Raw genomic sequence first — 25,502 nt, forward strand, 5'->3', positions numbered from 1 at the left:
AGTCATGGCTTCCCAACCAGACCATGAATTCTCTAAGGGCAGAAGTATGGCACACACCCCTTCTATCCCCCATAACCCCTTCCCACAACACCCAGTGCCACGAGAGGCATACCATGGATGTTTAGTCAATATTTTCCCATTGGATCTGGGGAGCTAGAGTACAAAGTACCAGTACTGACCGTGAGCTCCCCAGCAGCCATGATGACGGCCAAGTTCACCATTCGATTACAGCTGCAGCCAGTGTGCGTCTCAGAAACTTCAAGGATCGCACAGCCAGACGGTGTCCATCTACCTCCTTCCACATCTGTGTTCCAGGAAACGCAGATGGGACTCTCAAAATTCTGCTTTGGCTGAAAATTCAAAGGCTTTGGTTACCTGAGAATCCCTCTATTCAAGAATCCATTCAGTATTCAACTTGATCAACCTCAAGAAGATGTGGGTATGTTCTGTAGGGAAGGGAGAAAAATGCTGATATTTCAATGTGCAGTAAGGAAAAGAAATGTCTTGGGTGCCAGACCTGTCTCTACCACTAACTTGGTCATAACTAATGTAAATATCCGTGTAAATGTTCCTGCATCAACATGACTTAATGTAGCCTAAACCTTGCCCGCTGATGAATGGGAAAATGCCACATAGAAATAGGAGAGCTCATTTTTCTAGTGGTGGATTTTGGGAAGTGGCTTGAGTTATCAGAAATTGTTCACACTTGCTGCTTTAATGGGTCCCCATCAAAAATGAGAGTTAAGCCCACTTGAGGATGAGGAATTCTCAGAATGCAGATGGGGGTCCAATGGAAACCTCTTCACAAACCTCAATGTTCTCCAGGGTGTAGATGACTGGTTTAGAGAACCCATCTTTCTTCTCTCCTGTTATGATGCCCCCAACAATGCGAGAATTCAACTTCAACTTCCTCTTGGAGTTGGCCAAGGGGATCTGAGGGTCTTGGAAGAAGCGCTCATCCAAAATGGACTCCATACCCGCCAAGGAGACAAAAGCCACCCCGTTGATCCCTGCAATTTCCCCCAAAAGAAAAAAAAAGGGGGGGGGAATCATTTGCTCAGTAGTTATTATAGATGACCCACCCCATCCACACACATACACACTTTCATATCCCACACAGCTCTGCACCACTGGCTTGCTCTGAGAATTGAAACACCAGTGGACTTCCAGGTAGGTGAGCCTCACCAGAACCTTTAAAAAAAAAAAAAAATCTCGAGGTGCTTTCACCTGGAAAAAATCTTGGCTACATTTAAAAATAAATTTGAATTTGTGTTTTTAAGGGACAATTCAACTCAGCAGTGGGAAATAAGTTCCCCTCCCACATTTATGGTTATTCTTGTTCAGTCTCTTTGGTGGGCTTCCGCTTTCAATGTTGGTGGTCTCCAGGGATGTGCCCTAGCCTGTTCCTTGTACCCTCCAGAGAGCATATAGATCAGGGAGTGATGAACAATGACCTACAAGCTAATCTGGCCATTGCCTGTTTTTTGTAAATAAAAGTTTCATTGCAACACAGCCTCACCCATTCATTTACATATTGCTTATGAATGCTTTTGCACTACGAAGGTAGAGCTGAATCGTTGCGACAGATTGTATTGCCCTCAAAGCCTAAAATATTTACTAACCATGCTCTACAGGAAAGGTTTGCCAATCCCTGATACAGATTAGCACTGTTTGCTAGAAATATCGTGTAAGCCACATATGCAATTTTACATTTTCCAGTAGCCACATTTCAGAACAGTAAAAAAAAAAAAAGGTCGTTTTAATTATATATTAACTCAATAGCTACAAAATATTACCATTTCAACATGTAGTCAATATAAAAAATTATTAATAAGATATTTTACATCCTTCATCTTTGGCACCAAGACTTTGAAATCCAGTATGTATGTCACCCTCACAGCCTAACCACACTTGAAGTGCTCAATAACAAAACATGACCAATGGCTGCTGGATTGGACAGGAAATATCTTGGCACTCCTGTACTGTGAGATTATTTTTTTTAATTAATATTTTATTGGAGTACAGTGGATTTACAATATTGTGTTAGTTTCTGCTGTACAGCAAAGTGAACCAAACATACATATACATATATCCACTCTCTTCTAGACTCCATTCCCAGAGATTATTTATTTAATGTCTGACTTCCCTAGCAGATGGAAAACTCCCTGAGGGCATGGGCTATTTCTGCCTCTACCATCATTTTTTTTTTTTTTTTTGGCCACGCCTTGCGGCATGTGGGATCTTAGTTCCCCGACCAGGGATCGAACCCGTGCCCCCTGCATTGAGAGTGTGGAGTCTTAACCACTGGACCATCAGGGAAGTCTCCCTCTACCATCATTGATTCCCTCACTTCTTGGCACAGTCTTGGCACCTAGGAGGTGATCAATAAATATTTGCTAAAAAAATTAAAATTAAAAACAAAATAAATACATGCACCCACCCCAATGTTCATTGCAGCACTGTCTACAATAGCCAAGACATGGAAGCAACCTAAATGTCCATCGACAGATGAATGGATAAAGAAGATGTGGTGCATATATACAATGGAATACTACTCAGTCATAAAAAAAGAATGAAATAATGCCATTTGCAGCAACATGGATGGACCTGGAGATTATCATACTAAGTGAAGTAAGTCAGACAGTGAAAGACAAATATCATATGATATCGCTTATAGGCAGAATCTAAAAAAAAATGGTACAAATGAACTTATTTACAAAACAGAAACAGACTCACAGACTTAGAGAATGAACTTATGGTTACGGGGGGTGGGGGAAGGGCAGGGAGGGATAGATTGGGAGTTTGGGATTGACATGAACACACTGCTATATTTAGAATAGATAACCAACAAGGGACTGTTAGAAAAAAAGTTTTTTAATTTAAAAAAGGTTTAAAACGTAATAAAGAAAGAAAGAAATATTTGCTGCTTGAATGCACCATAACCACCCTCTCTGATTCTCAGGAGTGGGTCTGTACCTGTGGATTCAGATTGTTCGACTGTGGAGCACCAAATCCTCATCTCATCCCCTTTCGCTTTCAACTGAAAGGCCTCATTCTCTTCAGTACATCCTCTGTTGATAACTTTGCTCTCAATGTCTAAAAGGGAGAAAGGGAGAATTTGCAGGAGGTCACCCAGAAAGTGGGTCTTGAATTTGGTTTCTGGCCAAGAAAGGGACGCATCCCTGGTTGCAAGAGAAGGAAAGGACAGACAGAACGATTGGTCATGGGAGAGATCCTGAGGCCCTTGATGAATGACAGGAGGATGGTAGCAGCAAATAAATGAGAAACCCAGTTGTAATTCTAGGAGTGAGGGCTCCCATCTTAGGGGATGCATCAGGGAAAGATGGGTTTGAAGTCAACAATGACGGAAAGCAGTAGAGTCATGACCCTCTGACTACTCCAAATTTAGACAGGTTTTCCAAAGCCAGAGGAAATTGAAAGAGTCTGGAGCATGCCCAGAGTAGCGGACAAGAAGGGTCCAGGTTCCACAGTCACTAACTAGGAGGTCCAGCTCCGCCACTCACCAGCTGTGTAAACTTGACCAGTGACTTAACACAATGCCAGGCACTCGATAAATGGGAGATGTTGTTAAGATAATTGGACTTGCTTTGCTGTACGTTCAGAGGTTTGAAACAGCTGGGGAAATGGTATATGAGAAAGCCATGGAGAATCACATTGCCACAGTCACCCATCTAAATCAGCCCCTAGGTGTGACCTTGACACGAAGGATATGTCCTACCTAAGTAGTCCGTTTGAATAGTCTGACTGACATTCGCTGAGGGTTTCAGCAAAGCTGCCAAAGTGGTGCTTTCCACGCTCTCCAGTAAGACTGTGGCCAGGGTAGATGTCTTCTCTTTGGTGAAGTTGGACCATGTGGATGTTTGTTCAATCACAGAGGCAAAGCTCTCAGCCGTACTCTGCAAGGAAACGTGTGTTTGCTCGCTCTCACGCTCTCTCTCTCTCTCTCTCTTTCTCTTATCAATGAAACAGCAGCTGTCCCCTCTCTCATCAAGAGAATGGGTTGACAGTCTAGGATAATGAAGAATGTAAAAGGACATTCACTCAGCCTCCTTTTCCTGATTCAAGAAGCCCCCCTGGGAATGCAAATTGGTGTAGCCTTCATGGCGTGCAGTAAGTCAGCACTTGTCATGGCATAAATTGCACATACCCTTTTGACTCAGCAATTTCCCTTCCAGGAATCCCTCCTGCAAGAAATACTTAAAAATTGTGCAAGGATCTTGTCTAATGATGTTCATTTCAGTGTGGTTTGTGATAGCAAGAATTCAGAAAGCCTGAAGGTCCAACTGATTGGTTAAATAAAAGATGATAAAATCAAATCATGGGATAGTATACAGCTGTTAATAAGAGAATGACTTAGTATATCTATATATATTAACAAGCAGAAAGGTCCATGAGCTACGATTAAGTAAAGCAAATTGCAGAATCACATGCTATATTATCTCCTTTCGTTTAAAAAGAACAAGTACTTTAATTTAAAATTGTATATTTATGGTATTTATGTTTCTGGCACTAATTGAGATTTTAAAATAAATATAATTAATACTTATTATGAGCCAAGTATTAAGTGCCTTATATATACTAACTTATTTAATTTTATGAAGATACTTATGAAATAGAAGCTATTATTATTTCCATTTTGGATGAGAAAACAGAGATACATATCTAGTAGGTGGGAGAACCAAGATTTGAACTTTGGCAGTCTGGTATCAGAGGTGGAATCCTTAATCACTTTCTAAACCACTCACAGTAGGTACTCAATGTGTGTTTCAATGTGTGTGTGTGTGTGTGTGTGTGTGTGTGTTATACAAGCATTCACAAAGTAAAAAACGATATGGAAAAATATGCATCTAAATATTAACATTGGTTATGTCTAAGGAATAGAGTTAAGGAAAGACTAGCAATAATAATATTAATATTAATGCTGATACTGTTTCCTTGATTATTGATTATTGTCAATAAACTGACTATAAAAATGTAATCCCAACAAAAAAATATGAAAAGAATTCACAAGCTCACAACCTAATAAATGAAGGGAAGAAATTAGTTGAATCCAATCCAATGGTGAAGGAAATTAACTGAAATCTTAGCAGGGAAACCAATTTCTATGTATCCAAATTTGATGATAAGAAGATGAAAAGAATTTCAATAAAAACTGGATCAGAGTGAAACTTGAGAGATGTTTGTCTGGGAAAAACAGGATGCACTGAGTTTTGTAACCATATCCCAAATGAAAGTCATGAGTTTGGGGTCCCTCGCCACCGACAGAGCAGAAAAATCTCAGCTAGAATCATCCTGAAAAACTGTGGTTCTCAATTCTGTGGCTGATGAAATGTCATCAAAATCCCCTTTGACATTAAATCTATTCTTCTTAGCTAGGAAGTTTATTTTATATCCTCAGGAAAGAAAAAAAAATTGCAAGCAAGCTAAAACTTCATAGTGGTAATACTTTTGTGTTAATTTTAGAAGGTTTTGTAATCTTTGGCATAATTTGGAAATCTGTTGTTTAAAGGGCTGGAACAATTTGACGCATTAGAGAAGCAGACCAATTAACCACATGATTTCATGGCAAAAAAGCAATTAGACGTGATTTTAATATGAACAATTTAAGAGAACATGACTGTTGATACACCGTATTACACATTTTTTAAAAACTCTGAATTATTATATTTATGCATGTAACTGAGTGGATTTATGAATCCCTTAAGGGCATAGTGACCTTGCCTTTTAGGTTTGTAAATCTTCCTCATTAAGTCCTTAAAATCTGGGGAGAAATGAGAATATTTGTAAACATGGTAGAAAATGTTTGAGGGAATTTAAATAAATTTGTTGAAAGGGTTCATTGTTTATACAAATTTAATCTGAAAACCCTGTGAATGAGTGTACACTTCATGAATAAATATGTTATACTAATAAATTAATTTAAAATTCACCAGAATACAAATGAAAGTGTTATTCTTATTTTCATACAGATTTATAAATGAAATAACAACATCCGTAAGTTGCAACTTAAAGTCTTAAGAGAAACTATTTTTTAAAATCTGCAATTGTAATGACCTAGTCATCCCACTTCTAGGTATTTACCCTAGAGAAATGAAAATTCAAGTACACACACACACACACACACACACACACACACAGATAAATGTTTTTAGTAGGTCTATTGATAATCGCCAAAAGCTGGGGTGGGGATGGAGGAATGAAGACATCTTGGTCAAGTGGAAACAGCTCAAATATCCTTCAAAGATGAGTGGATAAACAAACTGTGGTCCATCCAGAAAATGGGACACTACTCAGCCATGAAAAGGAGTGAAGCACTGACACACGCTACAATGTGGCTGAAGCTTGAAAACATGGTGCTAAGTGAAAGAAGCTAGACTCAAAGGGCCACTTATTGTGTGATTCCATTTACAAAACACTCTTGAAAAGACAAAACAATAACGACAGAGAAACAGATCAGGGATTCACAGGAGCTAATGGTGGAGGGAGTGAATATCTGACTATAAAGAGGAAGCCCAGGGCTTCCCTGGCAGTCCAGTGGTTAAGACTCTGTACTTCCACTGCAGGGGGCACGGGTTCGATCCCTGGTCAGGGAACTAAGATCCCGCATGCCCCGCTACACAGCCAAGAAGTTAAAAAAAAAAAATTAAGTTAAAAAAAAAAGAGGAAGCCCAGTGGAGTTGGTGGGGGTGGAGGGAGGAGAGGAGGGTCAGGGGAGAGGGATGGAACTGTTCCGTTGTCCGACTGTGGTGGTAGTTACACAAACCTACTCAGGTAATGAAACTCACAAAACTGTACAGTAAAGGGCAATAGTCCTGCATGTTCATTTTTCAGACCTTACAACTGGAGTAGATTAAATGTTAACTCACAACCCATTCATGATAAAGAGGATTTTGTGCACCCGAAGTGTGCCCCCAATATGTTTGAAACTCGAAACATGATTATGAAGACTTCATTGTTACCTTCAGAGAGACGACGGTGGTTTTGTTTTTACAGACATCATCCAGAATGCTGAAGGTGGCATTCATCAGTGCACAGTAGGAAACCTGTATCCCAGAGGGAAGAGCATTTGTGAGCATAGGTCAAGTGTGCAGTGTACAAACTGAGCCATCGAGCCCACCACATGGGGTGGTCCTGAATTCCCGATGTGTCACAAGTCTCTAGAATTCTCAGGGAGATAAAAACTCACCTTTTGATCAGAATTGGAATCATAGCATCTTTCTCTTCCATAAATAAGAAAAGAAAACATCAACCAACAGCAAAACTATTGAGTGGGGTGAAAAGACCAGTGGTCCAAGTGGAATATAATTCAGCCATGAGAAGGACTGAAACACTGACACAGCTACAACACGGACGGACCTTGAAAGCATGATGCTCAGTGAGAGAAGCCAGACACAAAATGATATATAGTGTGTGATTCCATTTATATGAAATATCCAGAATAGTTAAATCAATGGAGATAGAAATTAGATTACTGTTTATCGGGGGCTGATGCCAGGGGAGAATACAGAGTAACTGTCAATGGGTACATAGGGTTTCTTCTGGGGGTGATGAAAATGTTTTGGAGATAGAGGTGGTGGTTGCACACCATTGTGTGTGTACTAAATGGCTCTGAATTGTACACTTTAAAATGGTGAATTTTATGTGTATTTCACAATTTAAAGGAAAACAACCGTGAACCAAAGTGCATGGGAATTCCAAAGCTAATTTACAAACTCATATTTAATATAGTGACATCAATACCTGAAGATGCTTCTGGAGTCTTTACTTACTAGAATGACTTCATTAGAGAATCAAGACATCCAAATTCCTCTGCCTGGCCTGGAGGCTGTGTATCACCCATCCCATATCACACAGATGCAGCACATACACCTTCACTAATAGTGAGACTCCAATACCATTTCTTCTTGTAGTAAACAAATCCGCAAGTTTTAGACAGACAAATGTCCTTCCTTTCCAGCTTTCCTTGAAGCTATGTGTAAGCAAAAGTGATACTGGGTCATACTCTTAAAGGGAAGGACTGTGCCTTTCACTTCCCCTTCTCTTCTGCCCACCAGCTGGATTGCAGACTTGATGTCAGGAGCTGGAGCAGCCATTTTGGACTAAAATGAGGGAGACTTGTGTTGGTGATGGCAGAGTATTATGAAGCCATCATGTCAGCTCTCAGCAGCTTATACTCAGACTGTTACAAAGAGATAAATAAATTTATATCTGGTCTAGGCCACCGTATTTTTTGACTTTGTTAAAGCTGCAAAACAACATTCTACCTAAGTGCCTTCTGGGAAAACTTCAAGAACTAGGAACCTTCAAAAATACTTACATATTCAGGCTCCACTGCTGCTCCCACTTGGCATAGCTGGACCCACTCATTGTTGGGTATCACATCTTCTTTACACTTGAAGGGAACCCCTAAGAAGAAAAAACAAAAACAACCAAATCAAACTTAACCACAGCAAGATATGATTAAAAGGCAAGTCTGATTTCTTCACCCGCTGCTTGAAATCCATCCATTGTCATATTATACAACAGTGGAAATGAACAAACTACAGCTACACGCTACGTCAGCGACTCTGAGAAGCATGATAGTAGGTGAAAAAAGCAAATCAGAAAAGACTATACATAATATGATACCATTGTTATAAAGCTCCAAAGCAAACCAAACTAAGCAAGGAATGTTTAGAGGGGGAATATTTTAAGTAGGGGAATTACAAAGTTCCGTGTGGTTCCCTCTGGGGAGGAGTCAGGGATACGGAGCAGGGAAGAAGCATGTAGGAAACGCAATGGCATTGATGATGCTCTAGTTCTTATGTTGCCAAGGGCCTCAGATATACTCATTTTATTATTATACTTCATTGCCTCCATATAAGTTATCTATACTTTTAATATATCAAATAATCCATAATTTAAAAAAATTTAAACCTTTCAAACTTCCCCATGGATTGATGCTTCAAAAATAATTTATCGAATGAGTAATTAATGAATGAGTAAATGAACAGAAAAAGAGAGAATATGTGGATGAGGTAAAAAAAAGAAGAGGGTCCAGAGGTTGGGAAAAGTGAGGATTCTACAACCAAAGCAAGACACAGATTCCATTGCCAAGACATGCAAGGAGATGATTACTTTTGCAACTGAAGTTGCCATATTTCCAGGAGACTTCTGGATTGGGATGAAAGCCCACCATGCAGCCACAGCTGTAGGAGCCCAGGGTATTGGTGCAGACAGAATTTGGGCCACAGGGTGATGGATCCTGGAGGCATTCGTCAATATCTGCGAAGAACTCAAGAATATCAAACAACTCAGAGGAGTAAGGAGATACTTCTTTCCAGGGATGTCCAGCAAACCCTCCGCTCACCTATGCAGTCCCCTTTTTGGTCTATGGAGTTGAGCTGTCCATTGCTTGGTGCAAAGCCAAGGTGGCAGGTACAAAAGTAGCTCCCGGGGGTGTTGGTGCATGTCGCATTGAAAAGGCACTTATCAAGGCACTCATCAATATCTGTGGAGTAGAGAATGGGCATGAGGCCGAGTGGGCCACCAAGCCAACAAAAATCATGCTTCGCCTTCCAAAGCAGAGAGTGGTCGCTAAAACATGGCATCCCAACCAGGAACTACATTTCCCAGAACCCTCTGCATCTAGCTGGGATCATGTGACTAGCTTTCACTTATGGGAACATGACACATGTCACTTCTGGGCCAAGGTGGTTAAGAAGTGGGTGTGCCTTTTCTCTCTTTCCCCACTGCTGGCTGGAACCAGGAATTCTAATGCCCTAAGGGATAGAAGAACCAAGAGATACAAGGAGACTGGACACCTATATCACCTTGTGGAGGAAAGCTGCCCTTTGGCCAAGTATATCCATATTGGATTCATATGAGAGTAAGAAATTTCTATTATGTTGAACTAGTGGTTCTCAACTGAGGGAGATTTGCCCCTCTGGGGACCTTGGTCAATGTCTGGAGACATTTTTGTTGGTCGCTGGGATCCAATGGATTGAAGCAAAAGATCCTATAATGCACAGGACAGTCCCCCAGAACAAAGAGCTATCCAGCCCCAAAAGTCAATAGTACCAAAGTTGAGGAACCCTGACCTAACTAATCTCCTTCAGAGGGTTTCTGAGCCAGCTGCCATGCTCTGAAGAAGCCCAAGCAGCCATGAGGAAAAGTTCATAAGGAAAACTAAAGGGCCAACTGAGCTTCCAGCCAGAGACCAGTGCCAACTACCAGCCATGTAAGCAAGGTCATCTTGGACCTGCCAACCATCCTAGTGCCCCGGAAACACCATAGGGTCAACCCACAGAATCATGGGCAAGAACAATTGATTGTTGATATAAGCCACTACATTTCAGGGTAGTTTGACATCCGCTGAGAAGTCCCCAAAATGGCTGGAAGAGTTACCTGTACACTTGAAAGCCTCAGGTTTCTCAGGGCTCCACAAATCAGGTGAAAAGAACCCTGGTAGGCAGGAGCAACTGTATTTTCCCAGGATGTTGGTGCAGACGGAACTGGGACCACAAAGTGTCGAATTCCTGGAACATTCATCCACGTCTAAGCAGAAAATCAAAAGGATGAAGGATGCTGAGGTTACAGCAGCAGTTCATAGCCCTACCACTGACCTAAAGACAATGGGTTTCCCCAGCTCCTCCGGGCTCACCTTCTTAAACACATTTGCATCACTATGAAAAGGAAACATTTAGAGGCATGTGTATGACCCATGCAAATCTTCTGATGAGGCTCCCCACAGCTCAGGATAGAATACATACTCCTCATTAGACTATGTAAGACCCTGAGAGTCTGTTCCCAGCTGAGCTCATCCTTTCCTTCTAATCTCTTCATAATTCATGATCTGGATTCATCAATTACCTGTAGGTTCACAAAGGCTCATTCTCTCTCACCTGTGTTCCCTCAGCCTCAAACTCGTTGATGAATCTCAATTCCTCTCCAAGAAATCACTATATCAGAGTGGAGGGGTAGAGAGCATGGACATCTGGAGTTCAAAGCCTGGCTCTGCCCCCTTATAATCTGCATGTTACTGGGTGCTATGGAGTGAATTACGTCACCCCCCCAAATTCATAAGTTGAAGCCCTACACCCCAGTGGGATGGTATTTGGATGTGGAAAATAATTAGGTTTAGATGAGGTCATGAAGGTGGGATCCTCATGATGGGATTAGTGCCCTTATGAAAAAGAAGGAGGAGGAGGAGAGGGAGAAGGAGAAGAAACACAAAAGCTCTCTCTGCCATGGGGGAACACAGCAAGAAGGCAGCTGTGTACAAGCCAGGAAGAGAGCTGTTTCCAGAACCCTACCATGCTGACACCTTGATCTTGGACTTCCAGCCTCCAAAACTGTGAGATAATAAATCTCTATTGTTTAAGCCCCCCAGTCTCTGGTACTTTGTTATGGCAGCCTGAGCTGACTAATACACTGGACAAGAGAATTCATCTCCGTGTGTCTCCGTTTCCTCCTCTGTGAAATGGAAGTAATCGTAGAACCCACCCCATAGTGTTGTTCAGAGGATTACATAAGATGATACATTATGTTTAAAAACTCACAACAGAACCTGGGACAGAGCACGTACTATGTTAAGTATTCGTTAACTAAAATAAAAAGTTAATGGCAAACGTGTTGAGCTTTCTTTGTGGCAGGCAATGAGGAAGATCCTTTACATGCATCCACTCAACAAAGGCTCACAGCAGCCCTGTGAGGTGTAAACTAATATTTCCATTTTTCAGAGGAGGAAACTGAGGCTTCAAAATTGTGCAAAGTCACATGGCTTGTGAAAGGCACAACCGGGATTTAAATTCAGGTTCTGTCTGGCTCTGGAATTTTTACATGACAGCTTTCCAGGCTGTCTTGAGTCTCAGAGACTGGAAATTTGGTGATTAAATTGATATCTGTCCTGCACAAGCCCACCCTGAGTTACCAGCAGGTGTAGCCTCATTCAGAGGCAGCAGATCATGGTGGCTGAGGTATGAAGTCACACTAGGCATAGTTCTACCATGACTCTCTTATTTCCTTTCTATCTGACCTCGGGAGAGGTGATTCCACCACAATGGAGGCTCAGTTTCCTCATCTATAATATGGGTATAAAGTACCACTGATAGCATCAGGTTGTTGGGACGACTGAATGAGCACATATATGGAAGAGCTTAGTGCCTTGGCTGGGATCCTACCTTCAGGACTGTGTACGTGCTGTTCCCCCCTCCTGGAACACCCTTCCCCAGATAACCCGTATCTCACTCCCTTCAGGTCTTTTCTCAAATATCAACTTCTCAGCATGGCCTTTCCCTACCACGCTATTAAAACTACAACTTCACCCTCGAGTACTCCCTACTCACCTGTCCTGCCTTCTTTGTCTTCATCTCCTTTAACTATCCCTGACCCACAATATGTCCATGAACGTACTTTGTTTTCTCCCTATCTCTCCCCACACTGGATGATAAGTTCCATGAGAAAAAGTACTTTTGCCTGCATTACACACTGCTGTATCCTCCATCCCTAGAAGAGTGCTTGGCATGTAGTAGGTGTTCAGGAAGTGTTTGTTGAATGAATGCATGAATGAATGAATGATTATTGGCTTCAGCTTTGCAGATGAGGGCTTTGAATTCAGCTGAGACCCACCTCAAATCCTCCCCCACCACTGCTGTCTTTGCAAACAGATTGGACTTGATTCCCCAAGAGACCCATGAACCTACCTTCACAAGTCTCTCCCAGGCCCTGGAAACTCATCTTTCCCCTGCTGGATTCAAATCCTGGGTTGCAGACACAAGAGTAGCTTCCAAGACTGTTGTGGCAACTTGAATGCTCTGGGCAAGTTCTGGGATCAGCACATTCGTCCACATCTGGTGAGTGGAAATGGAAACTCCGGTCAAGGCAGAGGAAGCACCGAGGACAGGAGACTGCAACCAGGAGATTCACTCCACCTGTTCTCCACCTGATGCTCCCCAACACCCAGACTTTCCCTTCTCTCTAACGTCCTTGTAGGTAAGCATGGTCTTGAGAATAATGCTGGTCAACCGTATGCAAGCAAAAGGGTGGCAAATAGTCTCAAGCCACAATGATCATAGATTGCAGAAATGGCTGTCATCCTTTACTCCTCCCTGTGTCCACAACTTCGGATGAGGTTTGTGCCGTACCATGTGACATTGCCACTCCTCTCTTTAAGATGTGGAGTTTGTTTCCCCAGCCCTTGACTGTAGCTGGCTCTATGACTTGCATTGGTCAATAAATATGGCAGAAGCAATGTGGTGCCAGTTCCAAACTTAGACCTCGAGAAACTTACTTGCTTCTGCTCATACTTTGGACCCCTTGCCTCTGCCATATGAACAAACCCCAAGTTAATTTTAAAAAAAAGAAAAAAAAGACAAGGTGCAAGAGAGTTGGATCATCCCAGATGAGCCCCAAATATGTGAGACAGCCCAGCCAAGATCAGCAAAGCTGACCCACAGCTGTCCACAAACACATGAACAAGCCCAGTGGAGACCCAAAGAACTGATCAGCAGAGCCCAACATAAACTGCCAACATGTGGAATCCAGAACTAAACAAATGGTGGTTGTTTTAACCACCAACTTCTGGGATGATTTGTTACTCAGCAATAGCTAACTGCTACAAATAGATCAGAAAAGTCAGACATGACTTCAAATGTCTCTAACTCCAAACCAAGGGGGTATGTCGAGGGCTTGATCACTCCATGCCTTGCTTGATAGAGTCACCCTCCCTTTAAATAAATAATAGTGCTGCAGCAAACTCAGGAAGATGGGGCCCTTGTCTCTTGGTGAGAATATTCTGGCTGCAGTGCAGAGGATAGATTCAAGGGACCAACACTAGAAAAAGGGAGAGACTAGTGAGGAGGCTGTTGCAATAATGATGAAACCTAAACCAAGGATGGAAAAGAGTGAAGAGATTCAAGACATATTTAGCAGGAATTTTGCCCAACGACATGATGACTGATTTAATATGGAAGGGGAGGGAGGATCAAGAATAACTCTCAGGTCTTCATTCAAATACCTTTCAGGGAAAAGTTCTGAAGTTTGGGTCTGAGCTCTCCCCAGGATAGAGTTTATCTCAGCGCTACTGACACTTCGGACCAGATCATTCTCGGCTGTGGGGAGGCTTTTCTGTGCATTGGAGGATGTTCAGCAGGATCTCTGGTCTCTACCCACCAGTTGACAGTAACACAAACCACTCGCCTCCACCACCAGTTGTGACAACCAGAAATGTCTCCAGACGTTGTCAATATCTCCCCCCCACAGGGTGGTGAGTGAATCACTCTAAGGATAGAGCTCCCCGTTACTCTCAAATACTGCCTGACCCACTGCTTAACTCATAGTAGGCCCTCAACGGGAGTTCAAATTCAGGTTCTTCTTCTTAATAGCTGTGTATTCTTGGACAAATGACTTTACCTCTCTGAGCCTCGACTGGATTATTTCTAAAATGAGGATCATAATCCCTGCCACATAGGATCACTATATGAAGTTCTTAATTAATCGAGTAGGTAAAGAAGATCAGGTTCTCTATACCTTCACAGATGGAGTTGTTAGAGGTGAATCCAACTTGGCAGCTGCACCTGTAGCTTCCCAAAGAGTTGGTACACTCAGAGTGCTCTGGGCAGACCCCACTGTAGAGGCATTCATTAATGTCTGAGGAGCAGTGGAGGACATTGGAGAGACAAAAGATTAGGTGTCTATGGTTAGAAACACAGGTACCGAACTCAATAGGAGCTGTCCACCAAAGACGCATGCCTGAGATCCTGAGCGCATTACCTGTACAGGTGAAATGACCTGGCTTTCCTGGGTTCCAGTTATTTCCAGTGGGAGAAGAGAAACCAGGCAAACAGTTGCACTTATACCTCCCTGGCAGGTTTCTGCAGATTGAGTTAGGACCACATGGTGGGTGGCTTTGAGAACATTCATCTATATCTGGAGAGAAAAAGAGTCAGAGTGTTACAAATTTTCTTCATCTTGTGAAACACTTTGTATTTTCCAAAGCTGGTTGAAACAATGTCTTCGATCCCATATGCCCTTAATTCAATGCCCTTTCATTGGTATTCCCTCCATCAAGCCCTGGGGTCTATATTTCCTCCCCTTGAATCTGAGCATGCTTGTGACTATGGTGGTGGTGACACTAGGTCCTAAATATACCATGTAAGTCATAAAAATGTCACACACTTCCACCTTGTTCTCTTGAGATGCTCATGCTTGACTCAGCTACCACACTGTGAGGAAACTCAACCAGCCATGAAAAAGCAGCCCACGTGGAGAGGAACTAAGACCTCCAGCCCACAGCCCTGGCAGAGCAGCCAGCCAACAGCCAGCACCAGCTTGCCAGCCTTCTGAGTGAGCCCCCTGCAAATTGGATCCTCTAGCCCCCAGTTGAGCCGACTCAACTAACGACATGTAGAACAAAGTCAAGTCATCCTCAGCAAACTCAGTCCAAATGGAAGATTCATTCATGAGCAAGATAAATGATTGCTGGTGTTTTAATACACAAAGTTTGCTGCTCCCCAGCAATAGATAACCAGAACAGTTCCCAAACCCACCTCTAGGTGTTTACTCATTGAAGCACCCATAGAATTGTGCAGTCATGGTACCATGGGGTGGTCCTCCCCTAATCTCCTTCAGCCCTACTCTGTCAAGTCACCCTAAATAAACACTTACGATGCACTTGTCGTGCAAATAGAACTTAAAGGCAAGTATCCTATAGCTCCGTCCCAGCAAACTGTGCCTCTCCTAGAGAGAAATCTGTACCTGCCACTATATATCAAGATAAGATCATAGGAATGTTCGTTCCAGCTTTAAGTAATGAAACATTAGAAAGACCTAGTGTCCATCAATTGCAGGGTGATTAGGTCTGGAGTTGACATAAAGAATAAGGTAGCATGGTCCTTCATTTGACAAATATCTATCAAATATTCACAATGTGTTAGGTACCACAGGTCAAAGACATAGAGCAGACAAGATCCTTGCTGTAGTATCTACAATTTTGTAGACGGGGAATGATGCTCTCACCCCTTATTTAAAAACAAGGGACCAACAAGACTACTGTGCTTACTGAATAACCCATGAACTGTAGCCTAAAGATTTTAAAAAGTATGTTTGTACAGATGGCCAATGAAAAGATGCTCAACATCACTAATTATTTGAGAAATGCAAACCAAAACTACAATGAGGTACCACCTCACACCAGTCAGAATGGCCATCATAAAAAGTCTACAAACAACAAAGGCTGGAGAGGGTGTGGAGAAAGGGGAACCCTCCTACATTGTTGGTGGGAATGTAAATCACTGCTGCCACTATGGAGAACAGTATGGCAGTTCCTCTTAAAAACTAAAAATAGAGTTACCATATGATCCAGCAATTCCACTCCTGGGCATATATCTGGACAAAATCATAATTTGAAAAGATACATGCACCCCAATATTCATAGCAGCACTGTTTACAGTAGCCAAGACATGGAAGCAACCAAAATGTCCATAAACAGATGAATGGATAAAGAAGATGTGGTCCATATGTACAACGGAATATTACTCAGCCATGATAAAGAATGAAATAATGCCATTTGCAACATGTGGATGTACCTAGAGATTATCATACTGTGTGAAGTCAGACAGAGAAAAACGAATACCGTATGATACCACTTTTATGTGGAATCTAAAATATGACACAAATGAATTTATTTCCAAGCCAGAAATAGACTCCCAGACATAGAGAACAGACTTGTCATTGCCAAGGGAGTGGAGGGGAGGATGGAATGTGAGTTTGGGATTAGCAGATGCAAAGTATTGCACATAGGATGGATAAACAACAAGGTCCTACTGTACAGCACAGGGAAATATATTCAATATCCTGTAATAAACGATAATGGAAAAGAATCTGAAAAATATATATATATACACACACACACATATACACAGACACACATATACATATATATACATATATATAACTGAATCATTTTGCTGTACAGCAGAAACTAACACAACATTGTAAATCAACTACACTTCAATAAAAAATAATTTTTTTAAAAAGTATGCTTGGGGCTTCCCTGGTGGCGCAGTGGTTGAGAATCTGCCTGCCAATGCAGGGGACACGGGTTCGAGCCCTGGTCTGGGAAGATCCCACATGCCGTGGAGCAACTAGGCCCGTGAGCCACAACTGCTGAGCCTGCGCGTCTGGAGCCTGTGCTCCGCAACAAGAGAGGCCACGATAGTGAGAGGCCCGCGCACCGCGATGAAGAGTGGCCCCCGCTTGCCACAACTAGAGAAAGCCCTCGCACAGAAACGAAGACCCAACACAGCCAAAAATTTTAAAAAAATTAATAAAAAGTATGTTTGGGGCTCCCTGGGAACTATAATAATACAAATCAGTTCTCTTGTTCAGAGCTCAGCAAATGATTTACAGCCCATAAGTCAAATCCAGCCTGCCACCTGTTTGTATAAATAAAGTTTTATTAGAACACAGCCCCACTCATTTATTTATGTATCATCTATGGCTGCTTTTGCACTACAGCTGGAGTACTAAGTAGTCAAGAGAGATCATTCAGCCAGCAACCTCCAAAATATTTACTATCTGACCCCTTACAGAAAAAGTTTGCAGACCCCTGCAAACTATGTCAGAGGCATAGTCAGATCTTTACAGTCAAGAGGAGAGTTTGGGTCTAAATATAAGGACTAAAAACCAAAAACTTAGCTTATTCTGGGAATTATTTTAGTTTCTATTATTTATGTTAATAGTAGCTCTTGGGACTGTACATGTGCCTAGCACACTGCATACACTACTGCATATAATCTCAAATATCCTTTAATGTAGGTACTCTTATACTCCCACTTTACAGATGGAAATAGTGAGGCTTAGAGAGATTAAATACAATTTCCCAACGCTTCACAACTGGACTGTGGCAAATAGGTAAGTGGTTGAGAGATCGCTGTTACACTCAAAAAGACCTGGGTTTGAATTCCAGTTTGACTGATCCTAAAGAAGTCATTTCAGTTCTCCAAGCCTCGGTCTTCTCACCTGTATGGTGGAGATCATCACAACGACTACACTTGACGTAATGTGAAAATGCACATAAAGCCCTTCACACAGGGCCTGGCACTCAATACATGCAGAAATTCTTGTGATTTGCATGGAGAGGCGACCAGAAGGAAATCAGTGGTTATTTCTGGATATTGACAAATAACATAATTTTGTTCTTTTTATTCTAACACTTGTCTCTAATCATTGGAGGTTTTTGTGACCAGGAACAGAAAGAAAGAAAGAGAGAGAGAGAGAGAGAGAGGGAGAGTGAGGGGTGGGGAGGGGGAGGGAGGGAGGGAGGGAGGAAGGAAGGAAGGGATTAAGAAAGAAAAGAAAGAAAGAAAGAAAGAAAGAAAGAAAGAAAGAAAGAAAGAAAGAAAGAAAGAAAGAAAGAAAAGAAAGAAAGGAAGGAAGGAAGGAAGGAAGAAAGGGAGAGACAGGGCGGGAAGGAGGGAGGAAATAACGCTTGGGAAAAAAGAAAAAGTGCCTACATCTGCTGCCCAACCAGCTTCCAGCTGATTTTCCAACCAAATGCTAGGGGATTTTGAGGGGGCATGAACTCACCTTTGCATTCCACTCGTGGGTCCCTGAACTTTTTCAGTCCATTGCTGGACAGGAAGCCTTTTTTGCAAGTACAGTAGTAACTTGTTGAAGTGTTGGTGCAGGTTGCGTACGCCGGACACATGGTGGTATCTGCACATCCATTCGTATCTAGGCAATGGAGAAGAAAGGATTTGGGTTAGAGCACCGAGTGGGGCTGCAAGGGAAGCCAGCGCAAGAGAAGGAAGGTGACTGTTATGGGTTGAATTGTGTCCCCCCTCCCCAAAATGTTGAAGTTATTGAAGTCCTAAACACTGGTCCCTGAGAATGTGATCTTATTTGGAAATAGAGTCTTTGTGAATGTAATTAAGACCTAAATTAAGATGAGATTATACTGGAGCAGGGTGGTCCTTTAATCTGATATGACTGGTGTCTTTCTAAGCACAAGAAGCAAGGCACAGAGACAGGGAGAACAGCACGTGATGATGGAGGCAGAGATCAGAAGGATGCATCTACAAGCCAAGGACCACCAAGCCTGACCAGCAACACCAGAAGCTAGGAGAGCTTGGAATAGATTCTCCCCTACAGCCTTCAGAGAAAGCACCTTGATTTCAGACTTCTGGCCTCCAGAACTGTGAGAGGATACATTTCTGTTGTTTTAAGCCACCTGGTTTGTGGTAATTTCATCAGCCCTGGGAAACTGATACAGCCACCAAGGGAGCTCAGTGAAGGACCTTATAGACCCCAGACCCTTGCTGCTCCAAGTGTGGTCCACAGACCAGCAGCAGCAGCAGCATTGATTGGCAGTTTGATGGACATGCAAAATCCCAGGCCCCGCCACCAACCTACTAAATCACAAGCTGCATCTGAGCAAGATCCTCAGGTGATTTGTGTGCACATGAAAGTATGAGAAGCGCTGCCCTGGATACTTGCTACTCCAAGTGGGGTCCACAGACCAGTAGCATCTGCCTCATCTGGGATCCCCAAGAGATCTTGGGAAATCAGATGCTGATTCGGGTCTCGGGATGGACCTAAGATTCTGCATTTTTAACAAGTCCCTGAATGAGCATCAGAGCTCTAGACAGAAGAGTTATGAGCGAACATTACAGCCCTGCAACTGATTTTATTGCAGCCCCTGCTGACATCTTGATTTTAGCCCAGTAGGACCCATTTCGGACTTCTGACCTCCAGAGCCGTAAGATAATGTTTTTGTTATTTTAATCCACCAAGTCTATGGGGATTTGTTAAGGCAGCCACAGAAAACGAATCCAGTTCCCATTATACAGCTGTGGAAAACTGAGGGTCAGAGATGTTCAGTGACTTGCCCAAGGACACACAGCTGGTGAGAGGCGGCAGCAGGCCTGTCAAAATCCAAAGCGCGTGGTTTTCACTACTGCTAGGCAAGAAGAGGTGGGTCTGGCTGGAAACGCAATAAATCTTCAGGCAATTTCTAAGACAATTCTACGCAAAAACTTTTGCAATTGGTTGTTTCAAGTCTGTTGTCCTGACGGACTGGGAGCTCCCAGAAGGCAGGGGTTTGTGTCTGTCTCACTTACTGCTGTGTCCCGAGTGCATAGTGGGTGCTCGGTAATGAAGACCTCACTGAGAAGGTAACATCTGAGCAAAGACCTAAGGGAGCTGAGTGAGTGAGCTATGAAACTATTTAAGGCAGAGGAAACAGCAAGTGCAAAGGTCCTGTGGCAGGACCATGCCTAGTGATGTCATGGAATTACAAGACGGGTGTGGCTGGAGCAGAGTCGATGACGGGTGCGTAGGAGGAGGTGATATGACAAAATCATGTAGGAACTGCTGGACCATTGTAAGACTTCAGCTTTTTATCAGAGACAGATGGGAGCCATGGGAGAGTTTGAGCAGAGGAGGAATACAGCATCACTTAGGTTTTAACATGATCCTTCTGGCCACTGGTTGGAGGATGAACTGTATCGGAGCAGAGGTAGGATGACCAGGTAGGAAGCAACTGCACTTGTCCAGGTGAGCGATGATGGTGGATACAGCCCAGGTGGGAACAGTGGCGCGCATAAGATTCTGGGTTTATTCAGAAGGTAATGCTAACGGCATTTGCCGATGGATTGGATGTGGGATGTAATAGAAAGAGAGAAGTCAACAAAAGTGCCCCCATCTTATTAGTGGGATGCGAAATCACGGGAAAGCTCTTTATAAAGTGCTGCAAAAACTAAAGGGACAGATTTTCATTACTAAGGTCTTGAGAGCCAGACTCTTAGCTGCCTGCACTCTGCCTTGTTTATTTCCCTTCCCTGCCCTATGCCTCAGATTGTAACTCTCTTCTCATTTCCAGCTTCTTCTTTCTTCTACAAAGGCAACATTTCTTTTTGCAGATTTACTGTGTATTACCATTTGTGATCTCTCAACTCTGAGTTTCCCATTACTTTCTTTCTTCCTCTAGCTCAATCTCTCAGGACTCAAATCCACCCCAAACCAGAATAGCAACACGGTCCTGTGTGACCGGCCACCTGCCAGCTTCTCTGGCTCATCTTCTACCTGGTCCCACCAGCCACACTCACCTTTGCTCAGTTCTCCAAATTCTTTCTGGCCTGCAGATCTTGAGACTTGTCAGAATCGTGTGAGCCAATTCCTTACAATAAATATTTACGTATACTTATATGTAGCTATCCATTCTATTGATTCTGTTTCGCTGGATAACCCTGACAAATACAAACACCTACTATATGCCAGGCAATATTCTAAGCCCTGTGGATTCAGCAGAGGAACAAGACATACAAAATTCCCCACCTTCACGGAGATGATAATCTGATGAGGCATACAATGTCAAAAATAGGGTAATCACTGAGAAGATAACTCATGAGCTGAAGCATACAGAAGGTGAGGGAGGAAGCCATGTATATATAGGGAGCAAAAGATTCCAGGCAGAAGGAACAGCACATGCAAAGGCCCTGGGGCAGGACAGTGCCTGGCGTGTTGCAGGAACAGCAAAGAAACCCGGGTGGCTGGAGCAGAGTGAGCAAGGGAGAGAGAGGGAGGAGGGGAGGGCAGGGAGGAGACAGGGCAGGTCATGCAGGACTTTGTGTGCAGCAGGGAGGACTCAGACTTTTGCCCTGAGGGAGGAGGGAGCCCTGGAGGGCTGTGGGCAGAGGTGGGGCGGGACCTGACTCAGGGGCTCACAGGCGCCCTCTGGCCATTCTTAGAAGGGCAAGGAAACAGGAGACCAGGGCAGAAGCCACGTCAACCATCCAACTGAGACATACACATGATCCTCAACCGTGAGCAAAACATCTTAATAGATGGTCACTTAATTGACCAACATAGAAAATGAGACTCAAGGAGGCAAAGAGACTTTAAAAAATATTAACTACAACTACCATTTCCTAGGTGTCTTCCATGTGCTGAGCCCCTCCCTTAGATGTTCTGCAGTCTTACGATAATGCTTTGAGGCGAGATGACCAAGCCATCCTGGTTTTCCCACGACTTTCCTGGTGTTAGCACTCAAAGTCCAGCATCCTGGGAAACACCCCTTCCCTCCAGTCTGGGGCAAGCCAGGATAGTGGGTCACCATACTTCAAGGTAAACGTTAGGACTCCTTTCTACAGATGTGGAAAGGGAGGCCCAAGAGAGTTTGTAAAACCGTTCCCAGGTCACACCACGAGTCAGAATGCAAGAGAGAGCCAAGCAGAGTGGACGGATGTTAGGGGGGAGACCAGCTCATCCTCCTGGCTGTGCTCCACCACTGGCTACCAGCTTTGGCGCAGCTGCAGCTGAGCCAAGAAGAACCAGTTAATTTGTGATGCTTGGAGGAGGAGAGAGAGGAGGAAGGGGGGAAGGAAGAGGGGGACAGGGAGGAAGAAGAGGGAGGGGAGGAAGAAGGGAGAGGAGAAGAGGGAGGAGGAGGATGAAGAGGAGGGAGAGGGAGTGGAAAGGGGGAGGGGGAGGGGAAAGGGGGAGGGGGAGGGGAAAGGGGAAGGAAGGGGAAGGGGGAGGGGAAGGGGGAGGGGAGGGGAGGGGGAGGGGAGGGGGAAAGGGGGAGGGGGAGGGGAAAGGGGGAGGAGGAGGGGAAAGGGGGAGGGGGAGGGGAGGGGAAAGGGGGAGGAGGAGTAGGAAGAGGGCTAACATAATTGAGCACTTACTATGTTCCAAGTATCGACTAAGCACTGCCTATATCTTCCCTCATTCCACCCTCATTAAACCCCTGTGGGATTAACTCCCCTCACTCATTTTCATGGAACTGAAGCCTTGGGTAATTTACCGAGATACCCGAGGTCCCCATGGCGATGAGCCCTGGAACCAAGATTCGAACCCAGGAAGCGTGACTCCACAGCCCACGTCATAACAACTCCACATGGAACTGAGTCATCACTACTTTACTCCATTAGGTAGGGGTTGTCATTAATCAGGTGACAAAACCGAGTGACAGAGGCATTTGCCCAAGGTGGGGGAGTCTCTTACCAAAATGTGTCGACAACCGCCGCGTCCGCTCACCTGCAAGGAAAGAGAAGTCGATGGATCCCTTTGAGATCTGGCCATGACCCATCCTTTCAAACCAGGTTCCCTTTCTCTGTGGGTAACAATGATCACAGTGGTGAGTTATGAAAGAGGGAGTGAGGATGTGAAGAGGAAAACCCAGCCTCTTCCTGGGGATTTACCACCATCAGCTCACGAGTTCTTCACACCTTGCCAAGTAAGAAAGGATGGGATTCCAATGTTCATGGAAGCACTTTTTATAAGAGCCAAGACATGGAAGCAACCTAATGTCCATGGACAGATGAATGGATAAAGAAGATGTGAGATAGATATATATACACATACACATACAATGGAATATTACTCGGTTATAAAGAAGAATGAAATAATGGCATTTGCAGCAACATGGATGGACCTAGAGATTATCAAATTAAGTGAAGTAAATCAAAGACAAATATCATATGATATCACTTATATGTGGAATTTTTAAAAAATGATACAAATGAACTTATTTACAAAAGAGAAATAGACTCAGACATAGAACACAGACTTATGGTTACCAAAGGGGAAAGGTGGCGGGGGGAAGAGATAAATTAGGAGTTTGGGATTAACATAGACACACTACTATATATAAAACAGGTAAACAGCAAGGACCTACTGTATAGCACAGGGAACTATATTCAATTTCTTGTAATAACCTATAATGGAAAAGAATCTGAAAAAGAATATATATACACGTGTGTGTGTGTGTGTGTGTGTGTGTGTGTATAAAACTGAATCACTTTGCTGGACACCTGAAACTAACACAACATTGAATATTAACTATACTTCAATTTTTAAAAACAGTTAAGAAAAAGGGGGGACTTCCCTGACAGTCCAGTGGTTAAGACTCCGCGCTTCCACTGCAGGGGGCATGGGTTTAATCCCTGGTCAGGGAACTAAGATCCCGCGTGCTGCGCGGTGAGGCCAAAAAAAAAAAAGTTTTAAAAATATGGGTGGAGGGGGGATAGCAGCCGCTCTCGGCCCTACCCCCATCCAATTTACCTGATTGGCATCGCATCCCCCCCCCGCCCCCCCCCCCCCACGTCTCGCTGGCCTAGAAGTATTGCCTGACAGATGCAGGAGTGTAATGGCCTCTGAGCAGGTGAACCTCTGTGGTGTAATTCACACTCCAGAGCTCCCCCTGGGATCAGATTGTGGCTGAAACTCTCCTGAAACACCTTCTGAGTGGCTAGTTCTTCCCCTGTCCAATCCTGCTTCCCTCCCTCCCCTACAAGTGTCTCCTGAGAGCCCTTCCTTAATAAATTACTCACACAAGAATCCTCACCTCAAACTCTGCTTCTATAGAAATTAACCAAAAGCAGGTGGTGATCCTTATTTTTGTTTCTTTGGGTTTTTAAAAATTTTTTTTTTATTGAGGTATAGTTGATCTACAATGTTGTATTAGTTTCGGGTGTACAGCAAAGTGATTCAGTTCATATACATATATATATATATATATATATATATATATATATATATATATATATTCTTTTTCAGATTCTTTTCCATTATAGGTTATTCCAAGATATTGAATACAGTTCCCTGTGCTATACAGTAGGATCTTGTTGCTTATCTATTTTATATATAGTGCTGTGTATCTGTTGTTTCATTTGTCTTTATCTTTTTTTACGAAGGTAATAATTATAGTAAAAAAAATTCAAACAATGCAGAAGTATATAAAATTAAAAGTGAAGATTTCCCTGTGCCCCATCGTTATACCCAGGGGTCACTACTGTCAAAAGCTTAGAGTGACTCCTTCAAGGCTAGGTCCTATTCACAAACTCAATCATGTAAATATAACATTAAATATAAATGAATTTATCAATTCACACAATTTTCTGAACACAAATGGTATCACGCAACATACAGTCCGCTGTGCTGTCCAACACAGTAGCTACTAATCATATATGGCTGTTTACACTGAAATCTATTAAAATTAAATAAAATGAAGCATTGATTCTTCAATTGCAGTAGCCACATTTAAGTTCTCAGTAGCTCCATTGACTAGTGACTACTGTAGATCTAGAACATGTTCATTGTCATAGAAAGTTCTTTTGGACACCTCTGTCCTACTATTACTTTCTCTTTTTTTTAAAATATGCAATATTTTATTTTATTTATTTATTTTTTTAACATCTTTATTGGAGTATACTTGCTTTACAGTGGTGTGCTAGTTTCTGCCCTATAACAAAGTGAATCAGCCATACATATACATACGTTCCCATATCTCCTCCCTCTTGCATCTCCCTCCCTCCCACCCTCCACTATTACTTTCTTTCTCCTGTAACCAAGAGCAGCAAAATTTGCCAAGTGTTGAAGGTGAGCAATGGGTACATGGGAGTTTGTTATATTATTCTCCCTACCTTTGAACGTTTAAATATTTCTATAATTAAAAAAATTAAGAAAATAATGTTTGGGGCAACTTTCCAAGTCAGTTCACA

General features: G+C 43.0%; 1 protein-coding gene across 6 annotated transcripts in view; it reads right to left on the reverse strand.

The window, feature by feature from the left end:
- ADGRE1 (adhesion G protein-coupled receptor E1) overlaps positions 1 to 25,502 on the reverse strand; it is a 48,779-nt gene that overhangs the window by 18,676 nt on the left and 4,601 nt on the right. For 3 of the 6 annotated variants that reach the window (XM_082379829.1, XM_082379826.1, XM_082379825.1), the window contains 13 exons: positions 23,005 to 23,037; positions 18,589 to 18,735; positions 14,530 to 14,928; positions 12,705 to 12,851; positions 10,408 to 10,557; positions 9,371 to 9,511; positions 9,139 to 9,285; positions 8,339 to 8,427; positions 6,981 to 7,064; positions 3,740 to 3,917; positions 2,977 to 3,096; positions 811 to 1,010; positions 180 to 350 (listed from right to left, as the gene is read on the reverse strand). In XM_082379829.1, coding sequence (XP_082235955.1) covers positions 180 to 350; positions 811 to 1,010; positions 2,977 to 3,096; positions 3,740 to 3,917; positions 6,981 to 7,064; positions 8,339 to 8,427; positions 9,139 to 9,285; positions 9,371 to 9,511; positions 10,408 to 10,557; positions 12,705 to 12,851; positions 14,530 to 14,928; positions 18,589 to 18,735; positions 23,005 to 23,037 — 2,006 coding nt within the window. Of the gene's footprint in view, positions 1 to 179; positions 351 to 810; positions 1,011 to 2,976; positions 3,097 to 3,739; positions 3,918 to 6,980; positions 7,065 to 8,338; positions 8,428 to 9,138; positions 9,286 to 9,370; positions 9,512 to 10,407; positions 10,558 to 12,704; positions 12,852 to 14,529; positions 14,929 to 18,588; positions 18,736 to 23,004; positions 23,876 to 25,502 lie in introns of those variants that run through there. The other 3 variants (XM_082379828.1, XM_082379830.1, XM_082379827.1) reach the window with 3 other exon arrangements.

The sequence above is a fragment of the Balaenoptera borealis genome (assembly GCF_965194805.1).
Source record: "Balaenoptera borealis genome assembly, chromosome: 2".
In the NCBI taxonomy this organism is placed as follows: Eukaryota; Metazoa; Chordata; class Mammalia; order Artiodactyla; family Balaenopteridae; genus Balaenoptera; species Balaenoptera borealis.